This window comes from Lissotriton helveticus, chromosome 11 (assembly GCF_964261635.1).
Source record: "Lissotriton helveticus chromosome 11, aLisHel1.1, whole genome shotgun sequence".
NCBI lineage: Eukaryota > Metazoa > Chordata > Amphibia > Caudata > Salamandridae > Lissotriton > Lissotriton helveticus.
The window spans coordinates 114,163,741-114,186,122 of NC_136072.1; the positions used below are offsets into that span (position 1 = coordinate 114,163,741).

Below are 22,382 nucleotides of genomic sequence, written 5' to 3' on the forward strand. Positions count from 1 at the left end.
TACAAACGAGGCTCTTTCACTACACCATGCCATTAGTCTGGTGTGCTGTTGCATAGTATTCTTCGAGAAATGAGGTAAGACACCGTCCTTTGCAGCAATGAGGGTTTGTGGTGATCATTTCTTCAAAAGTAATCTGCCTGAGCATCCTTATGAGAAGTGCAGCTATTTTAGGGCAGATACAAGGACCTTTGTGAGTGCAACAGTGTATTTTAGAACATAGTAAAATCCGGGATGACTTTGATCTAGGCAGTTTAGCCGAAAAGACTCCCAGTGTCACTGTTGAGAATCCGATGGATTGGCTTCTGAAGCTACTGAATAAAGGAACTCCTTTAGCTACTCTGGGGCCTTCCTGCAGTTTATGAAGAACTGGTGGCTTCTTAATGGATGGTATACCCTCAAGCAGCATAACATACACTTGGTCCACAGCAGAAGTTGGCAGGTTTTTTAAATCTGGAAGAGGGTGACTCTCTGAAACAAGACTTATGGGTAAGTGCTTTGAAGTGGCTGTTAGTCAACATATGAATGCCTTGTAGAACCCAGGAATTAAATAAATGAGAAAACAAGGAAAAGTACAACTACTTTTTTTACTTGTACTCATGCTTACGATAGCTTTGTTTTACCACAAATCTCTTAAACTAATAGGAATACTCATTACACAACAGGAATCATATTTATTTTCCTTCTTGATGGGGCAAACATTTTACACTGGGAAACTTTTAAAGAAACACACAACGATTAAGGGCATACTGTTTATTTCTTGTTTTTCTCATTAAGGTAAATGTGGGTATCATTACAGTGACATAATTCTGACCAGGGTGCACAACTACAGTGGTTGTGACTATGCAAAAAGCACCTCAGCCAAGTATAATAATCTTATCCTGTTCTCTTCGCCAGGTCAGTGCTGAATGCAACTCTGGCAAGATCTGCACACAGCGACTAGATGCCCAGCTCAAGCAGGTACCATCATTGGAAGGATAATTTTGAACAGAATATGTGCTTGGGCGCCATTTTACCTTATCTTGGGCATGCATGAGTTTGCTTAAATATTGCCCTTCCCCTTTTGTGGTGACGCTGTGTACAAGAATACAGATACAAAGTCCAAATGTCATGATGGACCCATTTTTCTTCCAGTGGGCTCTGGTGTTTCAGCCATTGAGGAACCAATCATCACAATGGAGACTCTGAAAGGAGAGCCAAAACTATTGGTCTAATGCTCGTCTGACTTCTGGTTAATGTATTTTCTGGCGTCGCTGATTGTATTTATCAAGGGGTTCCTGGATATATCTTATCCATATAATGGCATTCCTTTGTGTTGCCACCTACAGAATACCTGATCTAAAACATAGTGGTCAAAGTGACATATTTTCTTTATTTTAAAGCCTACTCTAAAGGGAAAGATAAACATACAATAAATATAGACGAAATCAAATCTATATTTTGGAAGGACTTGTCCAGCCGGACAGAGGTCTTTCAAGTTTACTGAATAAACAAAATTTACACAAGTGGAACAAAGATACCTTCCACAGAACCCCTGTGTGGTACACAAGCCTGTGCCCAACACATGCGGGTTGATTACCGTTAGTGAAGATAGGAAAGGTTTGAAGGCAAACAACAAGCGTTTTTCTGTTTTACAAATACATTACACAGAAAATATCATTAAGCACCATTACAGCAAACCATACAATCAATCATCTGTATAGGGTGCATAAGCAAGTCGACGGCGTTTCGGTTCTCCTTAAAGAGTTATGGGAACCATCATCAGGACAAACAGTAATATTGCCTTTCTCAATAAACCTTACTTTGCCAATGCAGCGCAAGGCACGTCATATCGGGAGTATAGTTACTCCAGTGATTCGATTCTGCAGCCCAATTATAGGCGATAGCGGCCGTGTTACAGAATCGTAACAGGTCGGCGCCAGGGTGTGCCGAAAGGCGCGGTCACAACGATCTTCCCTGGCGCCAGCCACGGCCGCTATCGCCTATAATTGGGCTGCAGAATCGAATCACTGGAGTAACTATACTCCCGATATGACGTGCCTTGCGCTGCATTGGCAAAGTAAGGTTTATTGAGAAAGGCAATATTACTGTTTGTCCTGATGATGGTTCCCATAACTCTTTAAGGAGAACCGAAACGCCGTCGACTTGCTTATGCACCCTATACAGATGATTGATTGTATGGTTTGCTGTAATGGTGCTTAATGATATTTTCTGTGTAATGTATTTGTAAAACAGAAAAACGCTTGTTGTTTGCCTTCAAACCTTTCCTATCTTCACTAACGGTAATCAACCCGCATGTGTTGGGCACAGGCTTGTGTACCACACAGGGGTTCTGTGGAAGGTATCTTTGTTCCACTTGTGTAAATCTTGTTTATTCAGTAAACTTGAAAGACCTCTGTCCGGCTGGACAAGTCCTTCCAAAATATAGATTTGATTTCGTCTATATTTATTGTATGTTTATCTTTTCATGCACGGGACCATTGTTGTTTCAAAAAATTGCTCCCCGAGGTCCCTGGCTGACTGTTTTTTGGGGTCCCTTGTTGTTGAAAAAGAATACTCTAAAGGGAAGACTTCTGATTTTGATAATGTTGAAGAAAACAATGATCATAAGTTTATTTGAGGACTGTGGGTTAGAGCGGCCAAAGTCCTATTGTCATCCGTGACTGCGCTATCACGAGGCCAAAAAAATCTGACCCATAAAGGCAAACTTGTTTCTGTGAGGAATCCCTGGCACACTCTTGATAACTTGGCACAGGCAGCAAGGCCTTCCTCTGAAAAAATGTATTTGTTTTAAGCGCAATCACTTGCTCCTATCCCAATGTTGCCTAAAGTTATTTAAGAGTCAGTCACAACAATGGGGGTGTGCACATCTTTGACTGTGTGTCCAGCAATACTGATAATCATTTCAAATGGGACAGCTTACTTGTATCCTAACTTTCCTTCCCATTAAACTCATTCTGGCCATAGCTGTCTCCTATACACCTGCAGCCTCTGTTTCTAGTTTCTTATATGACAACCTCTTACAAGTGAACCTCTTACACATGATTAGGCATGCACTTATCATGCTATTTCACTGACGTACATGAATTTTGTTAGAACTTTTCATTGCAAATGGACCAACCCTTCCATCTCTGCAACATTACAAAGACTTTTACTTTGTAAATACTGGCTAGTTTTTCATCTGTGTTCCACATCAATATTTGGCCTGCTGACAATTACAAACGGGTTTATGGGAAGCGGTTGAACATGGGTTTACTGTCTGCTACACTTCATTAGAAAGCCATGTATTCCTTTGGTGTCTTACCTTTAGCACCATAATGAGTGGGACAGTACACTTTGAGGTAATAAGGTATTGTCGACTCCCTTGGCTGATGTTGTCCTACCTGCACCTTGCGGTGGCCCTTTGCTTTGTACCACAAGAGCTTGCCTAACTCAAGGGCATTGCTATAACACCGGCCTCACCCAACTGGCCTGATTCAAGACTTGAATCAGTCAAATGACTAGAATGGGCTACAACAAACTGGCAAGGTGTAACTTCCTCTCTTTTCACTACTTTTCTATTCGACACTGCATAATAACCCTTAAGAATAGTGATAGGGAGGGTGGAGACATTCTCTGTCCAGGCGAATGCACCATACCAGTTACAGCCCATATCAATGGGACAGAAACTTGCCAACTTTAACTGGGTTCCGGCATTCCACGTTTGCCAGAGTATACTGTTTTTAATCATCTCATAGGGAGGGACTCTTAAAGCCTTTTTTTTTTCAATCGCCCTTTCCTTTTAAATTTTTACTTCTTTTTTCCCCCGGTCCCCTTTATTCTATCATTAGAAAGGTACATGTTTCTCCTTCCCTTAAAGAGCTGCACGGGGAGCTCAATGCATGCAACTTGCAAGACACCACAGTGAGGAGGGGTCTGATGATGAGGCATGCCACTTTAGTGAGTGGGTCCTTCGTCCCCTATTAGAAACAATCCTTCCAACTGAGTCTTTTATAAAGGTATCTACTTCTCACAACAGAAGTCCCAGTATTCTTTCCATCCTGTGCCATTCACTTTGAAAACAACAAGAGGATTTACCTGGACACCTAACTATTCCCCAAATTTGCCTTCCTCTGTTTTGTGTTCATGTGGATCCATGGTAATGCTGCCTGAACAAGGCAGGGAGTGTGTGTTATCTGTTGAGTTGGTTATTTTATTTATCTTGCATTTCTTTTGGATTGCATTTGAACTTCAGTGGTTGTCTTTTTCATTGTATTAGAGTTCAATTTCATGTGTTTTCAAATATTGTGGTGTTAAGATGAATAAAGTTGATGTGACATCACTTCTGTAACCCGTAGATTTTTGATAAATAGATATTGATTTTTTTTTCTTGCCTTTATTTTGCCATCCCGCACTGTCCCTCTTCTTCCGCCCCCAATGCCTCTATCTTCATGGGGGAATGCCTCTGCAACAGAAATAGTCTGAATATGATAAGACATTGGCCTGGAAGAAGATACTGGCAGTCTCATTTTATAAAACAAGAAAACAAAGTACTGCTGCTTCAAATGAAATAAAGTCTTTCATTTCTTTGTGTGTAACTGGTGTATGTAGGCTTATTTACTACAAAGTCCAGAATACACCTGTTTAAAGGCTGTTTTTGCAGAAGATTCCACACCTTTGTTTCTCCTCTCATCCTAGGCCCAATCAGTCCTGGAACGCCAAGAGCAAGACTTTGAACTGGCAATCAAGTCCAGAGATGAGGCAATGAGAGAGTGCCAGAAATTGAAGAGTCAGATGGAGGCTACGGAAGACAGGGAGCGTCAGAAGGTACAAAGAAAAAATAAATTGAGATAGAAATCCTTTTTCAGTATTGGCTTTGCATGACACTAGATTTAAAGACACCTAGACAAGCTCTTTACGACAGAATCTTTTAATGAAATAGGTTTGTCATAAACACTTATTAATTACATTAAAATCCATTTACAGGAATTAAATTCCAATGGAGCCTAAATTGAGGCACCAATAGTTTGATATTGACCCATATAACAATCATCACTATAGATGACTAATAATCACCCAAGTTTTCCTAAGCTAGAAGCAGCTGTTCTGGCATTTTTTTTATTAGGTGTGGGTTCTTTAGCTATTTTTCTAAAAAACTCAGGGATAACCTATTATGGTAAAAGAATGTGCTGCCACCTGGCCCAGATGAACAATGTCCTCTTCCCTATGTTAGCATGAGCACGTTCCTGACTGCTACTTTGTGCACGTTAGCACACAAGTTTATTTTTGCTTGTTTCACATTGCAACTTTGACATAAGAACTTACTGTTGTTTTTACACTTTGCTTATTCCTGGGATTTAACCCGAACACTGTGAACAAGGTCGAACAACAATGCCACTGTTCTGGTCAGGCACTAGCACCTAGACAAAACATGTAGATTCAGCTGTTCTTTGGGAACACGTACTTTGGTCATATGAGGGTACATGGATAAGAGGCACACACTTAGAGAGGTATCTTTCCAGGGAGAAGAGCATGACTGCACCTGTGATGTTGATCTGCTATCTATGGACTGAGGTACGAGGTCTGCTGATACCACCCAGAGATCTTCTAATATATAATCATCGTGCTTCTATACAAGGGGAGGGAGGTTAGGCTATTTGGTCGTTCATTATGACGGCTCCTTTATGATTTACGGACTACTTACTATGCTGACCGTATTTCAGTTATGAATTTTTCTACTGATTGTGGCACTTGTACTGCATACTAGAGCATGTTAGTTAAAATACCTATTTTAAACTTTTTCATGTCTCTGTCAGACCTTATTGTGGACGAGTGCAAGAGCGTGAGCGAAAGGCTGTGTCTTGCAACCGCGATTCCTGAGAGAGTCCGTAGTGTTGTGTTCAGGGGTGTCTAATCACTTGTTCCTCTGTGAGTGAGTAGGAGGGCAAGTGAGACACTATCCGGGGCTCATGGGTACTAAGGTGATAGGGTAACTCAGTTTTTATCAGTCTCTTATTAAATATCTACTTAGTACACACACTTTTTCATCTGCCTCCAGACTCCCATCCTGGGAAATCCTAGGTCCATTCTTCTGTAGTCCTTCAACTCTTCCCTCAGTCCTCTCCTGCTCTCCCAGCATATTTCCCCCACATCCCAGCACAAGGTCTCGAGGAGTCTGTTTTGTCCTCCTCTCTGCTCTGTACTGCTGCACCCCCAAGGTTCTAGGGACATGCCATTTTAATCCAACAGGCCAACCTCCTTTTAGTAACCAACTTGTGTTTGCGATGTATAGATTTGTCATTGAGACAGTGGTATTTTACGTCAATGGGTCACAGCAACTCTCCACTAATGGTTTGGCCACACACTCATGCCATTCTTCAAGTCACATCTGTGCAGCAATCTACTGCAGCCCCACTAGCTGCTTTGGCAGTATCAGATGTGAGTCCTAGTTCCTTAAAAGAATCCTAGACAATGCCTAAGTTGTAGCATGTTTCAACTACCCCAACAATGTTGAACAAAACATCTTGGCTTCTCTGAGGAAGGTTGCCAAGATCTTTCAATACATGTGACGCCTAATAATCTCTAAAATATATCACAGACAATATTGAGACAGACTATATTTTAAACTTAAAAGTCTTTAAAAACGACTATCATAGGCTTATCAGCAGCCCATTAGTTTCTCACCAGTTCTATTAGCTCACTGCAGGCCATGTACGCCTCAATTCAGCAGCACAGCCTCTGCCATAATAGTAAGTTTTTATTTCTTCCTCATGAATAGTCCTAAGCACTGAATTGTCCCACCCACACAGGGATCCCATAGTATTTTGCAAAATAAAAACGTATATGTAATTGTGTGTGTGTGTGTGTGTATATATATATATATATATATATTTATTTATTTTTTTCCTGCTCGTTTCCACCTTAGCTGGTGCAGTCACGGGCAGGTGCTCTTGTCATGGAGGTGTTGCCGCGTTATTAATAAAAGCTCTGTAGTCCCTTTAAACAAAATTTCCAAAGGAGAGGCACTTACAGGGGTGAGTTCTTCGTTTTTATTTTTGAACTCGTGCACAAACAAACGCGTTCCTCAGTGAATCTTGATGTTAGCAGGATTCTTGAGCACTGAGCTCTGCCTTTTTTGGCTTTATTGTTTCTCAAACCCTTTTGAAAGCGGTCTTAAATGTTTTCGTTCAAAGTCTTCGACAGGAGAGATATTCCAGCTTTTTCTGGCAGGAAATCTTAATCTTTTTCTTTCAAAAATGCCTTCACTGTTTGTGGAGTGTCCTAACTGTGATAAAAAAAGCCCTATCAAACCCTCAGTTTCTGCTTAGTATGCCTTCTGGAAGGTCAACATACAGAAAATTGCGTAAACAGGAGGAAAGACAGACAGAGGATCAGACTGCTGGGGCTTCAGGAGAGGCATCAAGATTCAGTCTCAGGACTTCACGATGGGCAAGGAGGTAATTTACCACCTACCTCTTCCCGTTCATCCTATGCTACAGGCAATCCAAGGGGTAGATCTAAAGAGCACGGAAAGTCCTAGGAAAACGTTTTTCCCAATCAACGTTGATACCCATGATGTCGAAGACAGGCACTGTAGCAACTTGCTCTCTGTCGAAAAAAAGTTTCTTCGCCATCGAGACATTACCAAAAGTTGACACTGAGTCCAAAGTCAATGTCGAGGCAAGGACCTTCCATTGACGTCTAGAACATCACCTTTGATGTTGAGACAACCACTTTTGACACCAAGTCTACCAGCATCTATGTCGACACATAAAGGAAAGCTTCGCTCCTCTGCTTTGCCTTCACGTAGACACATGACATACTGACTTTGTAATCTAAAATGAAGACCAGTACCGCTTTCCTTAGATTCTAAGTATTCTAGAACATATTCACCACAAGGGAGGTTAAGCCAGTAGTGAATCTATCTGTTACTCGTTCCCTAAGGGGATCTGAATCTTTGAGGTTTCTGCCAACCATATCTGCGCTGACGACTCCTCATATCCAAGATGCTTTGCTGAAAAAGGGCCATAGTAAATCTAGGTAGCCAAGAAGATCTAAAACACCTAGACGTTCGCTGCATTTCTGGGTTCAATGTTGGAGGCTTAATGGGGCTGTGTCAATGTTGGTTGGGGAGGGTCCGTCGAGGTAGGTGGGTTTAATTGTTCCTAATGAATCTGTGGGTGATTTTCTTTGTAATTGTCAATGAACTTCCGATGCTAACCGATGTGCAATGTTACGGAGCTGGTTTTTCAAATAAAAAGAACTTTAAAAAAAAACACCTAGACGTTCTGTTTCCCCGAGATGATCCAGTTCTCATTCAAGGTGTTGCAGACATCATAGCAGAAGAATCCCTTCATACAGAAATTCTAGACGTAGACACTACTCACCATCTACAGACACTGTACTCGCTCTTCGATTAGAGATTATTCTCTAATGCTATCGGACTCCCCTCCTGCGAGAGTGTCACCAACAAATGAAACCAATGTTTTTAACTTCGTTTTAGTCAGAAGGGCTTCAAAATTGACCACACTGATTCAGACACCTAATTCTTCTACTTCTTTGATTTCCAAAACCATACATCATAGAGCTTCTTCAAAGTCTTGCCATTGGTTCTAGGTATTTTACATCCAGCCAAGCAATTATTCTTAACTCCAGCTTCTGCGAAATCGGTACCTTCTCTTTTTATGATCAGATCCTCCTCCGTATTCAGAAATTTCATCTGCATGAAGGTCACCAACAGTGGCTCCTTCTTAGACGGAAAAGGAGAGCAAACGTATGGACTCAGTCAAAAAATATGCGGTACTACTGCCACTCCATGAAAAGTGCAATTGCTTTGCTGGGTTGTTACGACAGATCTCGTTCTCACTCACTTCAGAGATTTGCTAAAAAGCTGGCAAAAGAGGACAGGCAAGATTTTCAATAAATCTTGGAGAAGAAGAAAGAGTACAGATAGCGCTACAAACCTTACAAAAGGAGATACTTCTGAAGGAGGGTTCAAACTTCTCCATGGCAGCCTCCTCAACAATTGAGGCAACATTAACAGCAAAAACAGTCCTATCAACACAGGTGCCCTTCTAGAGGCAGGGGAAACAATCAAACATCGCCCACTATGGGAAAATCAGTTAGTTTTTTCCCCTCCTCGCCATTAGTCACTCCGGCGGATGAGGGGGGTCACTTTACCCATGTCCAAGTGGCACAACCTAACAATAGACAAGTGTGTCTTGAATATTGTACAGATTGTATATTATCTCAAATTCAAATCTCCTATGCCTTCTATACCACCAAAGAAACTTGCTTTGCGAGGAGGTAAACACCTTCTTGCAAATGAATGCATTGGAAAAAGTGCCTTCTTATAAAAAACTAAATGGAATGTATTCCATTTACTTTGGTGCAGAAGAAAGGTTTAAAACGAGAGTTTGGACCCAATCTCGATTTAAAGTTAACAAACAAATGGATAAAGAAAGAAAGGTTCAGGATGTTCATCTTACACCAAAAATATCCTCAGTTACGTCAAGGAAATTGAATGTGTGCAATAGACGTGCAGGAAGCCTATTTACATATCTTGATAATAAAGAAACATGGGAAGTTCCTAAGGTTCAAGGTAGGGAGACAACACTATCACTTCAAAGTTCTTCCCTTCAGCCGCAAGTCAGCTCTTTGCACTTTTACAAAGTGTATGTCAGTAATTGTGGTTCACCTACGAAAACAAGAACATTTTGTATACCCATATATGTGCGACTGGTTGATATAGGCATTGTCTCTAGTCAAAGCAAAGAGCGTTTATAATCAGCAAGGCATATCTTATAAAACCTAGGTTTGAAAATCAACTTTCGGAAATCAACAGTCATTTCAGTACAAAGGATTCACTATTTAAGCACGATTTTAGACATCAGTGTAGCAAAGTGTTTCTTTAGGAGGAGAGACTCATATCTATCCAAAGAAGTGTCAACTTCTAAAAAGAACTCCCCATGTAATAGTGCGCCAAGTTTCTTTGTTGCTGGGATCAATGGCGTCATGCATCTTTTCAACACCAAATAAGACTGTTGCAGCAATGTCTGGAGGATCATTGGAACCAGAAATCAGGAAGTTAACATTAAGCCAACAAGCGATACAATCATTCCTTTGGTGGTGCAAAGCGTTCAATTTACTGAAACGAGTTCCTCTTCACAAGGACATACCTACTCAAACTATAATGAGAGATTCTTCTCTCCTAGGATCAAAGTGCTTCTATGGGTCATCTTCAAACTCAGGAGACTTTGTCAAAGACAACAATCGTATCCCATCAACTTTTTGGCATTGAGGGCTGTCCAGCTAGCTCTAAAATCACTTCTCAATTAATTCAAAACAACTTAAATTCTTGTTCAGACGAACAATGTATAATCTGATCAAAAAAGGAGGGTCATGTTCAAGAGTTGGAAGCTCAAGCCATTTGGAATTGGCTTCTAGCAAAGAACCTAACAACTACGGCAATACAGCTACTGATAGAGATCGCAGGTCACCCGACCAATATTTTCACCACTTATGTTTCGGGCCCATATACTTCAATTCACCATATACATTGATCAGATGACCTTACAATCTACTACCAATAATCATTGAGTCCCTTTCGATTATTTCCAGAGTACCCGACTTACCATCCACCGTTACGGGTACCTATGACCACGATGGGTCAGGGAGCTAGCTGTAAAAGGAAAGGCAGCAAAATACAAAACCCATCATAAAATAATTTTGATATTTCATCAAATGACCACGGACAACTAGGAAGTTTTAGGGATTTTATCTAGAATTCAGTTTTGGAAATTATAAGGTTTACAGTAAAAAGCAGTCAATAATCAAGATAACAAAAAGAATATAACCATACAAGAAAAATGTAAGGGCAATCATTTAAGTTTGTAAATAGTGCGACAGGCTAAGAATGGAACTCAAAAGTAGACATCGTTAAAGGGGCAAAGTTACGCAAGTATACATTTATACTATGGGAAACAGTTTTATGAATAAGAATGGGAAGTTAGGAATCCTAAACAACTATATTAAGGGTGAAAAGTGAAACATGCTATAACTCTAGCAAATTACTTCAGTCAGTTTTATATGAGAAAATTATAGACCACATCAGGAAATTGTAAACTGCAATGGAGAAAATGATTTCTAAAAGGTAGGGTAACATAGGAACACGCTATGAAATTAAATGCAAATGACTTTAGGATATGTAATGGTTGCGGAAAGCATGGAAAATTATCATGTGCAAAGGTATGTCTTTATTGAAGCAAAGACGGAAAAATAGAAAGATGCAGTTTAGAGTTTTCGGCAAGATATTTACCTAGACTGGTGTGAAAACCAACCCTGGCCACGGGTCAGTTAAGGACAGGAAATACCCCCAGGAAGGACGAATATCAACGGGACAGCAGGGGCAGAATGGACACCCCAGGACAGGACAGGAAACCCAGATTAGGATCAGGACAGGACCACCAAGGTACGACCAGCACCCGCAGTTCGGAAGCAACGCCTGCGCTCCACCCTCTCTGCAGCTATCAGTCAGAACCCAGATTGGGTTAGCGAACTCCCCAGCAAAGTGCTCCGCCAGCACTTAAGGTTTAGTAAAACCTTAGAGTCTATGGTCAAATTCGGACAGAGTGCTCCGCAGCACCTCTGTATCAGTCACCTATTGAGAGCGTTGGGTCAGTGACAGGTCAGCTATTCAGACAAGTCGGACAATTTCTCTAGCTGAACCTAGGCTAGATATACGGTTTTGGGTCAGTGTACCACCCCCAAATGTTGCAAAGTGTCAGAATCCCCAAATTTCGATTGGTCCTAAGGTAGGATGGGTTAACACACCAATCAGAACAGACTTTCCTAAGGCCTAATTTGCATTCTAGGGTACCGCCTAGCAAGATTGGGGTTCTCCAGGAAAAGTATCACAGAAAACAATAGATATATACATTTGTTTCAATAAGGGAACAAATTTCTCCATTCTCCTGGGTCAGAGGTGGTTCTCCCAGGAGCATCTTGACTATGGCTGCCAGCTGGCTGAGTTCCACTGTTCAAGGCTGAATTTCCCTCTGGCTGCATGCACATGCGCAGAAGGGACCTTCAAGATGGCTCTCGATAGATTTCAGACCCTCATTTCCCGTGATACATGAAAAGTAAGCGAAAACAAATTAAAACATAGAAATAAATGAATGTATTTCATATCATGATTTCGTACTTCAGGTTTGTCATTATAAAAATATACTATGTGATTAAGGGTAAGTGCTACACATAACGACACGATGAGCAACAGCACGAGCTTCACCACGTTATTACATTGAGCAGCCATCTTATGGCTATTATGCATGCGCACCCTTTCCCTCCAGACTACATCTACGTAGAGTCACGTGAGTGTGACTAACGCATGCGCAGAAGCGAAAATTCAAGCAGCGGCCATTTTAGGTACAAGGGTTATTTTGATTAGTAGAACACATAGGCAAGCATCACTAAGATACACACGCACATTCAAAAATACATAAAATTAGTAAAACGAACAATTGGGATTACAGGATTATAACAGATTCCGAGGTTCTTGACTCGAGCAAGTCGCGATGCGAAATCTTGCTCTATCAATCCCCTCTTTGATGATATTTACTATCATCACAAAACAACGGAACCAGATGCCAACTTTCTTTCACACTTTGTAAAACTCTATCTCCTCCAACAGGCGATTCAGTTTCTCTTTCTCATTTTTGGTAGGGTGAGAATTTTTCACCCTTTTGTAAATCTGATTATTCATTTCTTCTAATTCAAGCTCATCCGCACTCCGTTTTACTCCTCTCGCATTCACTTGGTACTTCTTTGTGTGTTTGCGCCATTTGCAACAGACGAATATGAGAAATAGGATAAAACCTATCACTCCAATTGGCATCAGTACCTTAAACAATAAGCTTTTACCTAAGCTAGCAAACCAATGACCTACATTGGAGAGACCATCAACCAGTCTCTTCCAGGCACTATCAACCTCGAGTGGTTTGAGTTCCCTTTCCAAATTAGTAATGTTTTTCACATATCTTTTGAGCTGTACACTTTTGTCCGGAATGTAAGTGCAACAATGTTGCGCCTTCAGCATCCGGCAGACTCTGCCCTCTTTTGCTAATAAAGTGTCAAGAGCAAGTCTGTTCTGCAAAACCATTGATCTGATCGCAACCATTTCGGTATTGACCAGCAGAAATCCATGAGCCGTGTCAGTAGACAACACATCCACTATAGTGGATAATTTGCAAATTCTGTGTGTGTTCAGAACCACTCCCACTCCAGGTATTAGTGCACTAAAAATACTACCCATTATTTCGCCTACGCTTTCTCTTTTACTACGCACTAAGCCATTAGTGTTTTCGTTGCTTCCAGCAATTTCATTCACGTGGTATATTTTTGGGAAAACAATGCCAAAATAGCAGCTTCCATACCAGTGATCCGGCAATTTGAAATAAGCCTTGTTTCTACATACATAATAAATTCCGGGAAACACAGGTTCTGACCCATTTTTGAAACCCCAACCTCCAATTACCTTGTAATTATGTTCACATTGACTGGAACCAATGAAAAGGTTATTATAATAACTAGTCTTCTCGCGACGAAGACAGAGTTTCCCTTTCTTTTCGAAATCCAGCAACAAAGCAGGCCCTGCCCCGCCATTTGAGGTGCTTTCCATGTCCTCAGCCCATTTTGGGGTTTTCTGTCTTTTGTCATTTGCCTTTCTTTGGAAACTCTCCCTTCTTTTCTCTGCCATGTTCAAAAATATTTTCTCTTGTTCATGCATTGAACAGGTCAAGTTGTCCCTGTGTGCGTCATTCAGGTCTATGGTACCTATAGTCAGAAAGTATTCTCCCATATACCGTGTAACGTCACTTTTAGTATGTACAGGATTCAAGTTTCCACGTATGGGAAGTTCAGAAAAGATTACGTCATTGTTAGAGTAATAGGACTGTAACGGTCCTCTTTTGTAAAATAAGCTTGCTAAAATGCTACAGGAAATTCCATATGTCAGGGGCAGGTGATGGTAAGTCACTCCCTCAGCTACAGAAGTCGGCAGCTTCATACAGACATAGCAGTCTTCTATCTCCATGGTTTCTACATAATGCACTAACAGGTTCGCGAAAACATTTAAATGAGTCTGGTTCTTAACTCCATGATAATGTAGTCCTTCCTCATCTGATGCTTCTAAGTCTCGTTTTGTTTGTCTGAGTGCTTTTTCACGTCTTTCTACACTTTGTGTTGTCAGTTCTTCAGTGTCGGTAGTCTGAGTAGGGTCAATATTAGTACTTTTGCTTACCATAAAAGGAATGAAAACTGTTAGTCCTATCCAAACTAATATAACTATACTACATATACATACCTTGCAGCATTTTTTGCAACAACTGCGGCTAGGTCTACCACTCACGTTTGAATCAGACATTTTGGCTCAGAAGAAGTTTTCAACCCCTCTTTGTGGCCTTGCCCAGTTATCTTTATGCTGAGCAATTTCACGGCGGTTCGTCCTCTTCCTCTGCAGAGTAATCAGCAATCTGTTCCCCGTCGCTTTCGTCAGTAATATCAAGATCCTCCAAATTTTCCAGAATCAGGTATGTCCATTCAGGATCCTGGTATTTTTCATTCAGTCTTTTTATTCGATCACTCCTTCTTTTGGAGTTTTCTCCAGCTTGCTCTGCTATTCATATGTTTTTTCTTCTATCAGCAAGTTTCTCTTCTACTGTTTTTATTCTCAGTCTTAGTCTCTTAATAAATCTTGGTTTGATATTTTTCTTTTTCTTGAGTCTCTTGGTTGGCACTGTGAGTTGACTTTCTTCTAATGCTCTTTTGTTTTCATTCGTTTGTGGCACTTCTTCTGTCTCTTCCCTTCCTGTCTTACTAGTCCCAGGTCTTGTATCTATTTCTTCTGCCTGGTTACTAAACTGGCCTGGTTCAGGTGAAATTGAGTTTTGGCTTTCAAATGTCTCTGTTTCTGTGTCCTGTACACATTCTTCTAGTTCTGTCTGATCCTGTTCAAGCACTTCGATCCCTTGATTTTCTTCTGCTCGAACTTTTACACTAGTTCTAGTCTGTCCCTTTTCGATTTCAGGAGTTAGTGGAGGAGTGTCAATCACTTGTTCTGTCCCTGTCTGACCTTCCTCTTCGTCCTCAGATTTGACGTGAATCTCAATGATCTGAGGGTCTTCGCCTGTGCCTGTCTCGACCTCTCTATCCCACTCTCTATCTTCATAGATTCGCTCTCTTGTTCTGATTGGGTCTTCAATGAGATCGATTATAGGTATCCAATCATCTTGGCTGGTGCTCGGTTGCTCGTCATCAGCTACTTCCGGACCAGCGTCTGCAGGACCCTCAGCTGTACTGGTGCTCGGCTGTTCATCGTCAGCTACTTCAGGGCCGACATCCCCAGACCCCTCAGCTGGACAACCTTCAGCTCCAGGCTCCTTGTCTGGAATTACCTTTTGAGTATGGCTGGCATGGATCCACCTGGGAACGCCGGCACACTTCACAGCTGTCGTGGTCACCAGTATTACTTGGCGTTTTTCTCCCCACCTCGGTGCAAGGCAACTCGAACGAGTGTGCTTCTTTATTCTAACCCAGTCACCAGGAACCAACATGTGAACTGGAGTTGTCGGGTTGGCGACGGCGTCTTCCCCAATCTGGCGAGAGATAGAACGCACTTGGTCACCCAGTTGCCTGCAGTACTCAAGTACCAAATCATCAGTAATGCTTAACAGTTTGTTTCCTGGTACCCATGCTTGTCTCATCACTCTTCCCATGAAGATTTCATGGGGGCTCAGGCCTGTTCTCCGATCTGGAATACTTCGGAGTCCCATCAGAACAAGAGGCAAGGCAATAATCCAATTCATTCCAGTTGAGTCACACATTTTGGCCAACCTCGATTTTATAGTGCCATTTATTTGCTCTACCACTCCAGAAGCCTCTGGACGATGTGCACAGTGCAACTTTTGTGTGATTCCAAATGCTTTACAGAGTTGGTCCATCACTTCATTCTGAAAATGTCCGCCTCTATCTGATTCAATAGTGACTGGCACCCCGAACCTAGGTATCAATTCTCGTAGTAACAATTTGGCTACTGTTAAGGCATCACTCTGTGGGACAGGGTAAGCTTCCACCCATTTTGAAAATAGGCAGACAATGACAAGGACATATCTTTTTCCCTCGCAGCGAGGCATGGTGATGAAGTCAATTTGTATTCTCACAAAGGGACCCCCTGACTTCCCAATTTTCCCCAGTTCAACTACTGTTCTCTTGCCAGCGTTGAACTGTTGACACGTCATGCACCTCTGGCAAAGGGATTCTGCTACCTTCCTGAACTTCGGGTTGTACCAGGTCTGTTGAAATACCAGAACCATGGCATCCCTACCAATGTGTGATCCTTCATGTATCAGTCTGGCCATAGGGGCAAGCAGGTTTCTAGGTAACACAGGCATACCATCCGGGCTCACAATGACACCATCCTCACGTCTTGGTCGACAACCAAGTTCCTTCCACTTTTTTTTCTCTTCCCAGGGCACAGCATGCTGCCATTCTCTCACTTCATCCCAGGTAGGCACTTCTTCAAACATCATAAGTTGGCAGCTGTTTCCAGTCCCTCCCAGTTTAATATTTATTGACATGCGATCCATAGCACATTGTTTTGCCACTCGATCAGCAAAATCATTTCCCAATGACACAGGGTCACACCCCCTTTTATGAGCAACACATTTGACCACTGCCAAGTCTTTTGGTAATTGGATTGCCTCTAGAAGGTCTTGTATAACCTTTCCATTTCGAATGGGAGTACCTGATGAAGTCAGGAATTCTCTTTGTAGACATAATTGGCCAAAGTCATGCACAACCCCATAACAGTACTGGCTGTCAGTATACACTGTTATTCTTTGGTCCTTTCCCAATTTACAAGCTCTTATCAGGGCAATCAATTCGGCTACTTGTGCAGACTTTACTCCGAATAAACAGGATGCTTCTTTAACTCTGCCTAAAGCAACCACAGCGTAGGCAGCACTTAGGCCTACCAGTTCGTGTCTCATGCATGAACCATCCACAAACCATTCCTCATCATGTACAGGCAAAGGGGTTTCTTTAATGTCTGGGCGGGGTTTAGTACTGAATTCTGTCAGGTCAATGCAGTCATGCTCGTTCTCTCCCTGGTCTTCCACAACCATCGAGTCAGGGAGCAGAGTGGCGGGGTTCAGTATATTACACCGCGTGATGGCCACATTTGCAGCACCCACGAGAATCCTCTCGTATTTAGTCAGCCGACTAGGGGTGAGATACTGAGTCTTGGTTCTGGTTAGTAAAATCACAACTGCGTGTGGAACATACACAGTTACAGGATGTCCCATGACAATAGATTCACTCTGTTCTAAGCTTGTGCATGTTGCAGCCACTGCTTTCAAACATCCAGGTAATCCAGCAGCCACTGGATCCAAAGTGGCAGAGAAATATGCCACAGGGCGTCTAGTCAAGCCATGTTCATGAGTTAGGACCGACAATGCACAATTGTCTCGTGTGTCACAGAATAGAGCAAACTCCTTGGAATAATCAGGCATTCCCAGAGCAGGTGCTGTACACAGACAATCTCGTAATTTAGTGAATGCTGTTAAGCTTTCATCATCCCATTCCACAGGGTCCTGTGCTCCTTTCTTTGTCATTTTTATCAAAGGCTTTGCTAGGACTGCGAATCCCACAATCCATTGCCTGCAGTAACCTACAACTCCAAGGAACATTCTGACTTCTTTCGGAGTACGGGGTAACTGCATCTTTTGAATTATTCAAATTCTCTCCGAGGTGACTTTTCTTATTCCCTTTTCTATCTGGTGCCCCAGATATTTCACTGATTTTGAACAGAACTGCAATTTTTCAGGGGCCACTTTACGTCCCTTTTCACTTAGGTGATTCAGTAGGGCAATGGTGTCAATTACACAGTCCCTATGACTTTTGGACGCCACCAAGAGTCGTCAATGTATTGCACCAAAACAGACTTTCTAGGTAAGACTGACGATTCAAGGCATTTTTTCAAGATCTGATTAAAGATAGAGGGGCTTTCTGTGTACCCTTGGGGGACACGATTCCAGACATACACGTGACTGTTGAAAGCAAATGAGAAAAGAAATTTGCTGTCTGGATGCAATGGGATTGAAAAGAATGCGTGACATAGGTCTATCACTGTGAACCATTCAGCATCCCAGGGAATCTGATACAGAATCACTGCTGGGTTTGGGACAATAGGACAGCAAGGAACCACTATCTTGTTTACCTTTCTCAGGTCCTGCACTACTCTATACTTGCCACTAGGTTTCTTGATTCCAATTATGGGGGAATTACACGGGCTACTCATCACTTCTTGTATGATGTTTGCTTCTAGCAATTTCTGTATTTCAATGGCAACTCCTGCCCTCACTTTGGCACTCATTCTGTAAGGCTTAGTATTGGGGTAGGCTGCATTTTCTTTTATGGCTATTTGTATTGGGTCTACATTGGCCATTAATCCTACATCCTTTCCTGTAAAGTCCCATACCTCTGGTTTCACTGTCTGTTGAAGTTCTTCAGGTAAGTCCTGTATAGTCATTCGTTTAATTTCTGAGTCAGGTCTGACTAACATTAATTTATAAATACCATCTTCGTCTGGGGTCTGAATTTCAACGCCCTTTGGTGTGCAAAAGATAGTGCAGTTCATTTTGCACAGCAAATCACGTCCCAGTAAGTTCACTGGACTGGTATCACAGACGACAAATCTATGCATTTCTTTGAAGTTCCCTATTGAGATCTCCATGGGCTCGGTAACGGGGGTACTAATCAATTGATTAGATACACCCACTACTTGGATTGCTTCTCCCGAGAGGGGTAGGTTTGGAACGTCTGCTGTTCTCACAGTAGAACGGGTAGCACCAGTGTCCAATAGAAAGGTGACATCATTTCCATCAACCTTTCCTTCAATGTATGGCCCCGACTGGTCTACCGGCAAGGAGGCGCCAAGTACGCACTCCTTGTCCTCCCCTCTCAGGCCCCGTCAGTACTCGTCGTCACAGAAGAAAGTGTCATTCAGTAAATACTGCGAAGTTGCTGCATTTCTATTCTCATTGCCTCCCCAGATCTCTATGTCGTCACCCTGCGGTGATTTACCCTTAAAAGTTGGCTTTGGCGCTCGGGGTACTTGAATCGTTTTTACCTGCTGCTGGGTCTTTCTTGGTTTTTCATTCTGCGTCTGTGGAGTTAAATCAGGTGTTTGGGTATTATCACTCTGTAAATATGGACACTCGTCTCTCCAATGTCCAATTTCCCCGCACTGGTGGCAGGGAAATTTCTTTTTGGCTTCCTCTCTGCTCATTTTTGCTCGGGGCTTTCCTCCACCCCCACCTCCAGGGCCTTGGTTCTGAGTAGTTTTATTTAACTTATTCAATTGCTTTTCCTGCTGTTCTGCGAGCTTTACTTGTGCCCACAGCACTTTCTCCTTCAGAGCCTTCTTCTTTTCGGCCATCTCGTCCTCACAGTACTTTGCGTACCGTAGGACCTCGTCCATTTTCTTGGACTGCCAACAGATTTTGTTATCTTTTATCCATTGACAAATTTCAGGGCTTAAACCGTTTACAAACCTGTAAATAAAATGCGTCATGTCCTTCATTTCTATGTTATCTATACCACTGTACGTTTTGAACACCTGCAACAGCCTTTCATAAAAGGAATGCACAGTCTCGTCCCTTTCCTGCGTGGTTCTATCTATTTTAGTCCAATCAGTTTCCTTTGCGGGCACCTTTCCCTTCAGGTGTTGGATTACTTGTTCATATTTTTTCATCACTTCTTTAGAAGGTTCTCCTGTTTTTGAATCCCTCGGGTATTCCTCACTAGGCCAAGCTATGGCGATCTTACACTCAGTCCACAGATCTACAGGGACCACTATGTCGAAGAACCCATCCAGGTCCTTCCATAAGCATTTTTGTACCTTTTACAAATCTTTCTACCTGCCGGTACCAATCCACAGGCTTCTCTCTTAATTTCGGGAAGTCATTAGTAAAGGACACAATATCCTGTCTGGACCATGGAACGTGCACATATTTTCCACCTGGCACCTCTCGCATAGGGCATAACTGTTCTGGCTTGTCTGCTTCTTTTAAAACGAATTCTGGGGTCGCCTGTTTGGATCTAGCCTCATCTTTCTTTTTGGCCCACCTGGCTTTCCAGCTCTCTACATCTCCCCATTTCTGCAACACTGTCAATAGTTCCTTGACCTGTACTTTCTTTCCTGACACATTCAGGTTTTCTAAATCTTTGTCTGAAAAGTCTGCTCTGTAGGGTTTCTGCAAAGGTTTCGATTTTGAAATATCTATTCCCATGCCTAGCAGCCGTGTCTGTCAATTTATCATGGAGTACTCGGGCATTTCGGGTAAGACTTTTGCAAATAAACAGCAGTTCTTCTTCAGAGTAGGTATTTAATCTGTCTAATCCTACATTTCCTGCCATTAATTCTTCTATTTCTACTCTTAGTTTGTAGAGATCTAAAGGTTTTGTCTGCGGAGTTTGTTTGTTTCTCTAATTCTTGACTCCATCTTTCGATTTCCTCAGGTGTAACTAGTGTGACACTTTTAGTACCCGAAGTCGATTCCATTTGAATCTCCCTCGTGTTGAAAGGATTATGTCTTTTCTGCATCCTTTTCCCTGTATTTCTAATGGGCAGATCCAATAGTGAGACTTCAGACTCGCACTCGCTCGTCTGTTCATCTACGATTAAGGGTTCTGGTCTAGGTTGTGCTATGACTGGGGTAATGACTGGAGGTTTTGGACTCTCTTGCCGGTCCCCATACAACGGAACAACCGGTCCGATAGTTACTGGGATTGTCAAGGCTTCAGGACTGGTATTTAACTGGGAAATTTTCTGAATTATTTCAGCTCTCTGTTTTGCTAGAACTTCTCGCTCCTTTTCTTCCAATAATCTCTCTAAGGATTTGTCATGTAACACCTGCGGGGTCAGAGTGGGAGCATAACTCTGGGCAGTGGGATGTGTCTCACTTGGTCCTTCACCATAATTAGGTCTTGGGAACAAACTTCCTGTACCTAGGGATCTTGGTTCCTTTTCATATAGAGGCTGTAAGAACGGCATTCCTGAACCTGAGGGTCTCGCTTCACCTCCGTAAGGAGGTCGAGAGCAAAAGTCTTTTTCACTGGAGTATCTTACCTCCCCACTAACTGGTATCCTTGGATAAATATCCCTCTTCTCTACAGGACCTAGACTTTCGGGGTAGGGAGGTATGAAGCAACCCCTTCCTGCACTGGCAGATCTGGCCTCCTCCGGGGGATGAGGTCTTCGGAAAATTTCCCCTTCACTAGAAGGTCGACGTTCTTCATTATAAGGAGGTGGGCTTCTTGTAAATATGTCATCTAACAATTCATCATCCGATTCCCCAATGGGTACCCAATGTTTGCATTTTTCTGTTTTCTTCTCCCCAGTAGGGGGGCCACATGCTGGCATCATTGGAAACAGTCCTTCTACAATCATATTCTGTCTCCAGTGTTTCATCTTTTTGGCTCGGGCTTCCTGCTTCAACTTTGGATAAAATTTAGTTAATCCTTTATCCATTCGGGGCTTATCTCTTTCAAAAGCCTCAATTTCCCATTCCTCTAGTGCTTCGTACTGCGTTAACCTAGGTCTGGGATGTAAGTCATTCATTCGGGTTCTCAGATTGAATAGAATCCTACTGTTAAAGGTACCCTCTAACGGAAAAGCCAATACTCCGTCTTCTTTCGTGTATTCCGCCCAGTTTTCCAACCATACACATGTGTTGTACCCTTTATCGAACATCATAAAAGATGCCGGAGTGTTGGGTGGCGGTATGACAACACCTTCTCTAGTTTTAATTGGCTTGTCCTTTTTGAAATAATTCTTCACTTTGTTTACAAGAGACAATTTTCTCTTATTTCCGTACATAATGTCGTTTTTAACGCCTTTCCACTGATCGTTCTCAAATCCCATATGCCGTGGATCAGGTCTGGTATGTGGTCTATACGAATGCCACATACGATTTCTACGAGTGACTTTGTTTACAAAATCACTTCCAATCCAAGTGCGTCTTTTATTTTCGTGCGACCAATGAGATGCACGATTTCAAATAATTTCGACCAATGGGTGCGCGGCCTTTTCGCGAGACAGTTCTCACGCTTCGGCACTCACCCCTCCTTTACAATTCCAGCTCCGCTACCTACCCGCTGCGTCTACCAATCCCAGCGCGGCACAGAGTGACGTCAGAGCAGCTTCGCAACTGACTCCCTCCTTCACAAGGTAACGGAAACTTTCTTACTTTCTAAAGTGCTAGTGCTTGGTTATTTCACAACGAATACACATTCGCCACTGTGCTCAAGTGTCTAGACAGGAAAGAATTTTGTTTCACTGCAAGTAA

At 42.3% G+C, this 22,382-nt stretch overlaps 1 protein-coding gene across 1 annotated transcript in view; it reads left to right on the forward strand.

The window, feature by feature from the left end:
• The window catches only part of CCDC150 (coiled-coil domain containing 150), a 306,895-nt gene that overhangs the window by 187,285 nt on the left and 97,228 nt on the right, over positions 1–22,382 (forward strand). The window contains exons 17-18 of the mRNA XM_078665390.1: positions 895–957; positions 4,675–4,803. Coding sequence (XP_078521516.1) covers positions 895–957; positions 4,675–4,803 — 192 coding nt within the window. The remainder of the gene's footprint in view (positions 1–894; positions 958–4,674; positions 4,804–22,382) is intronic.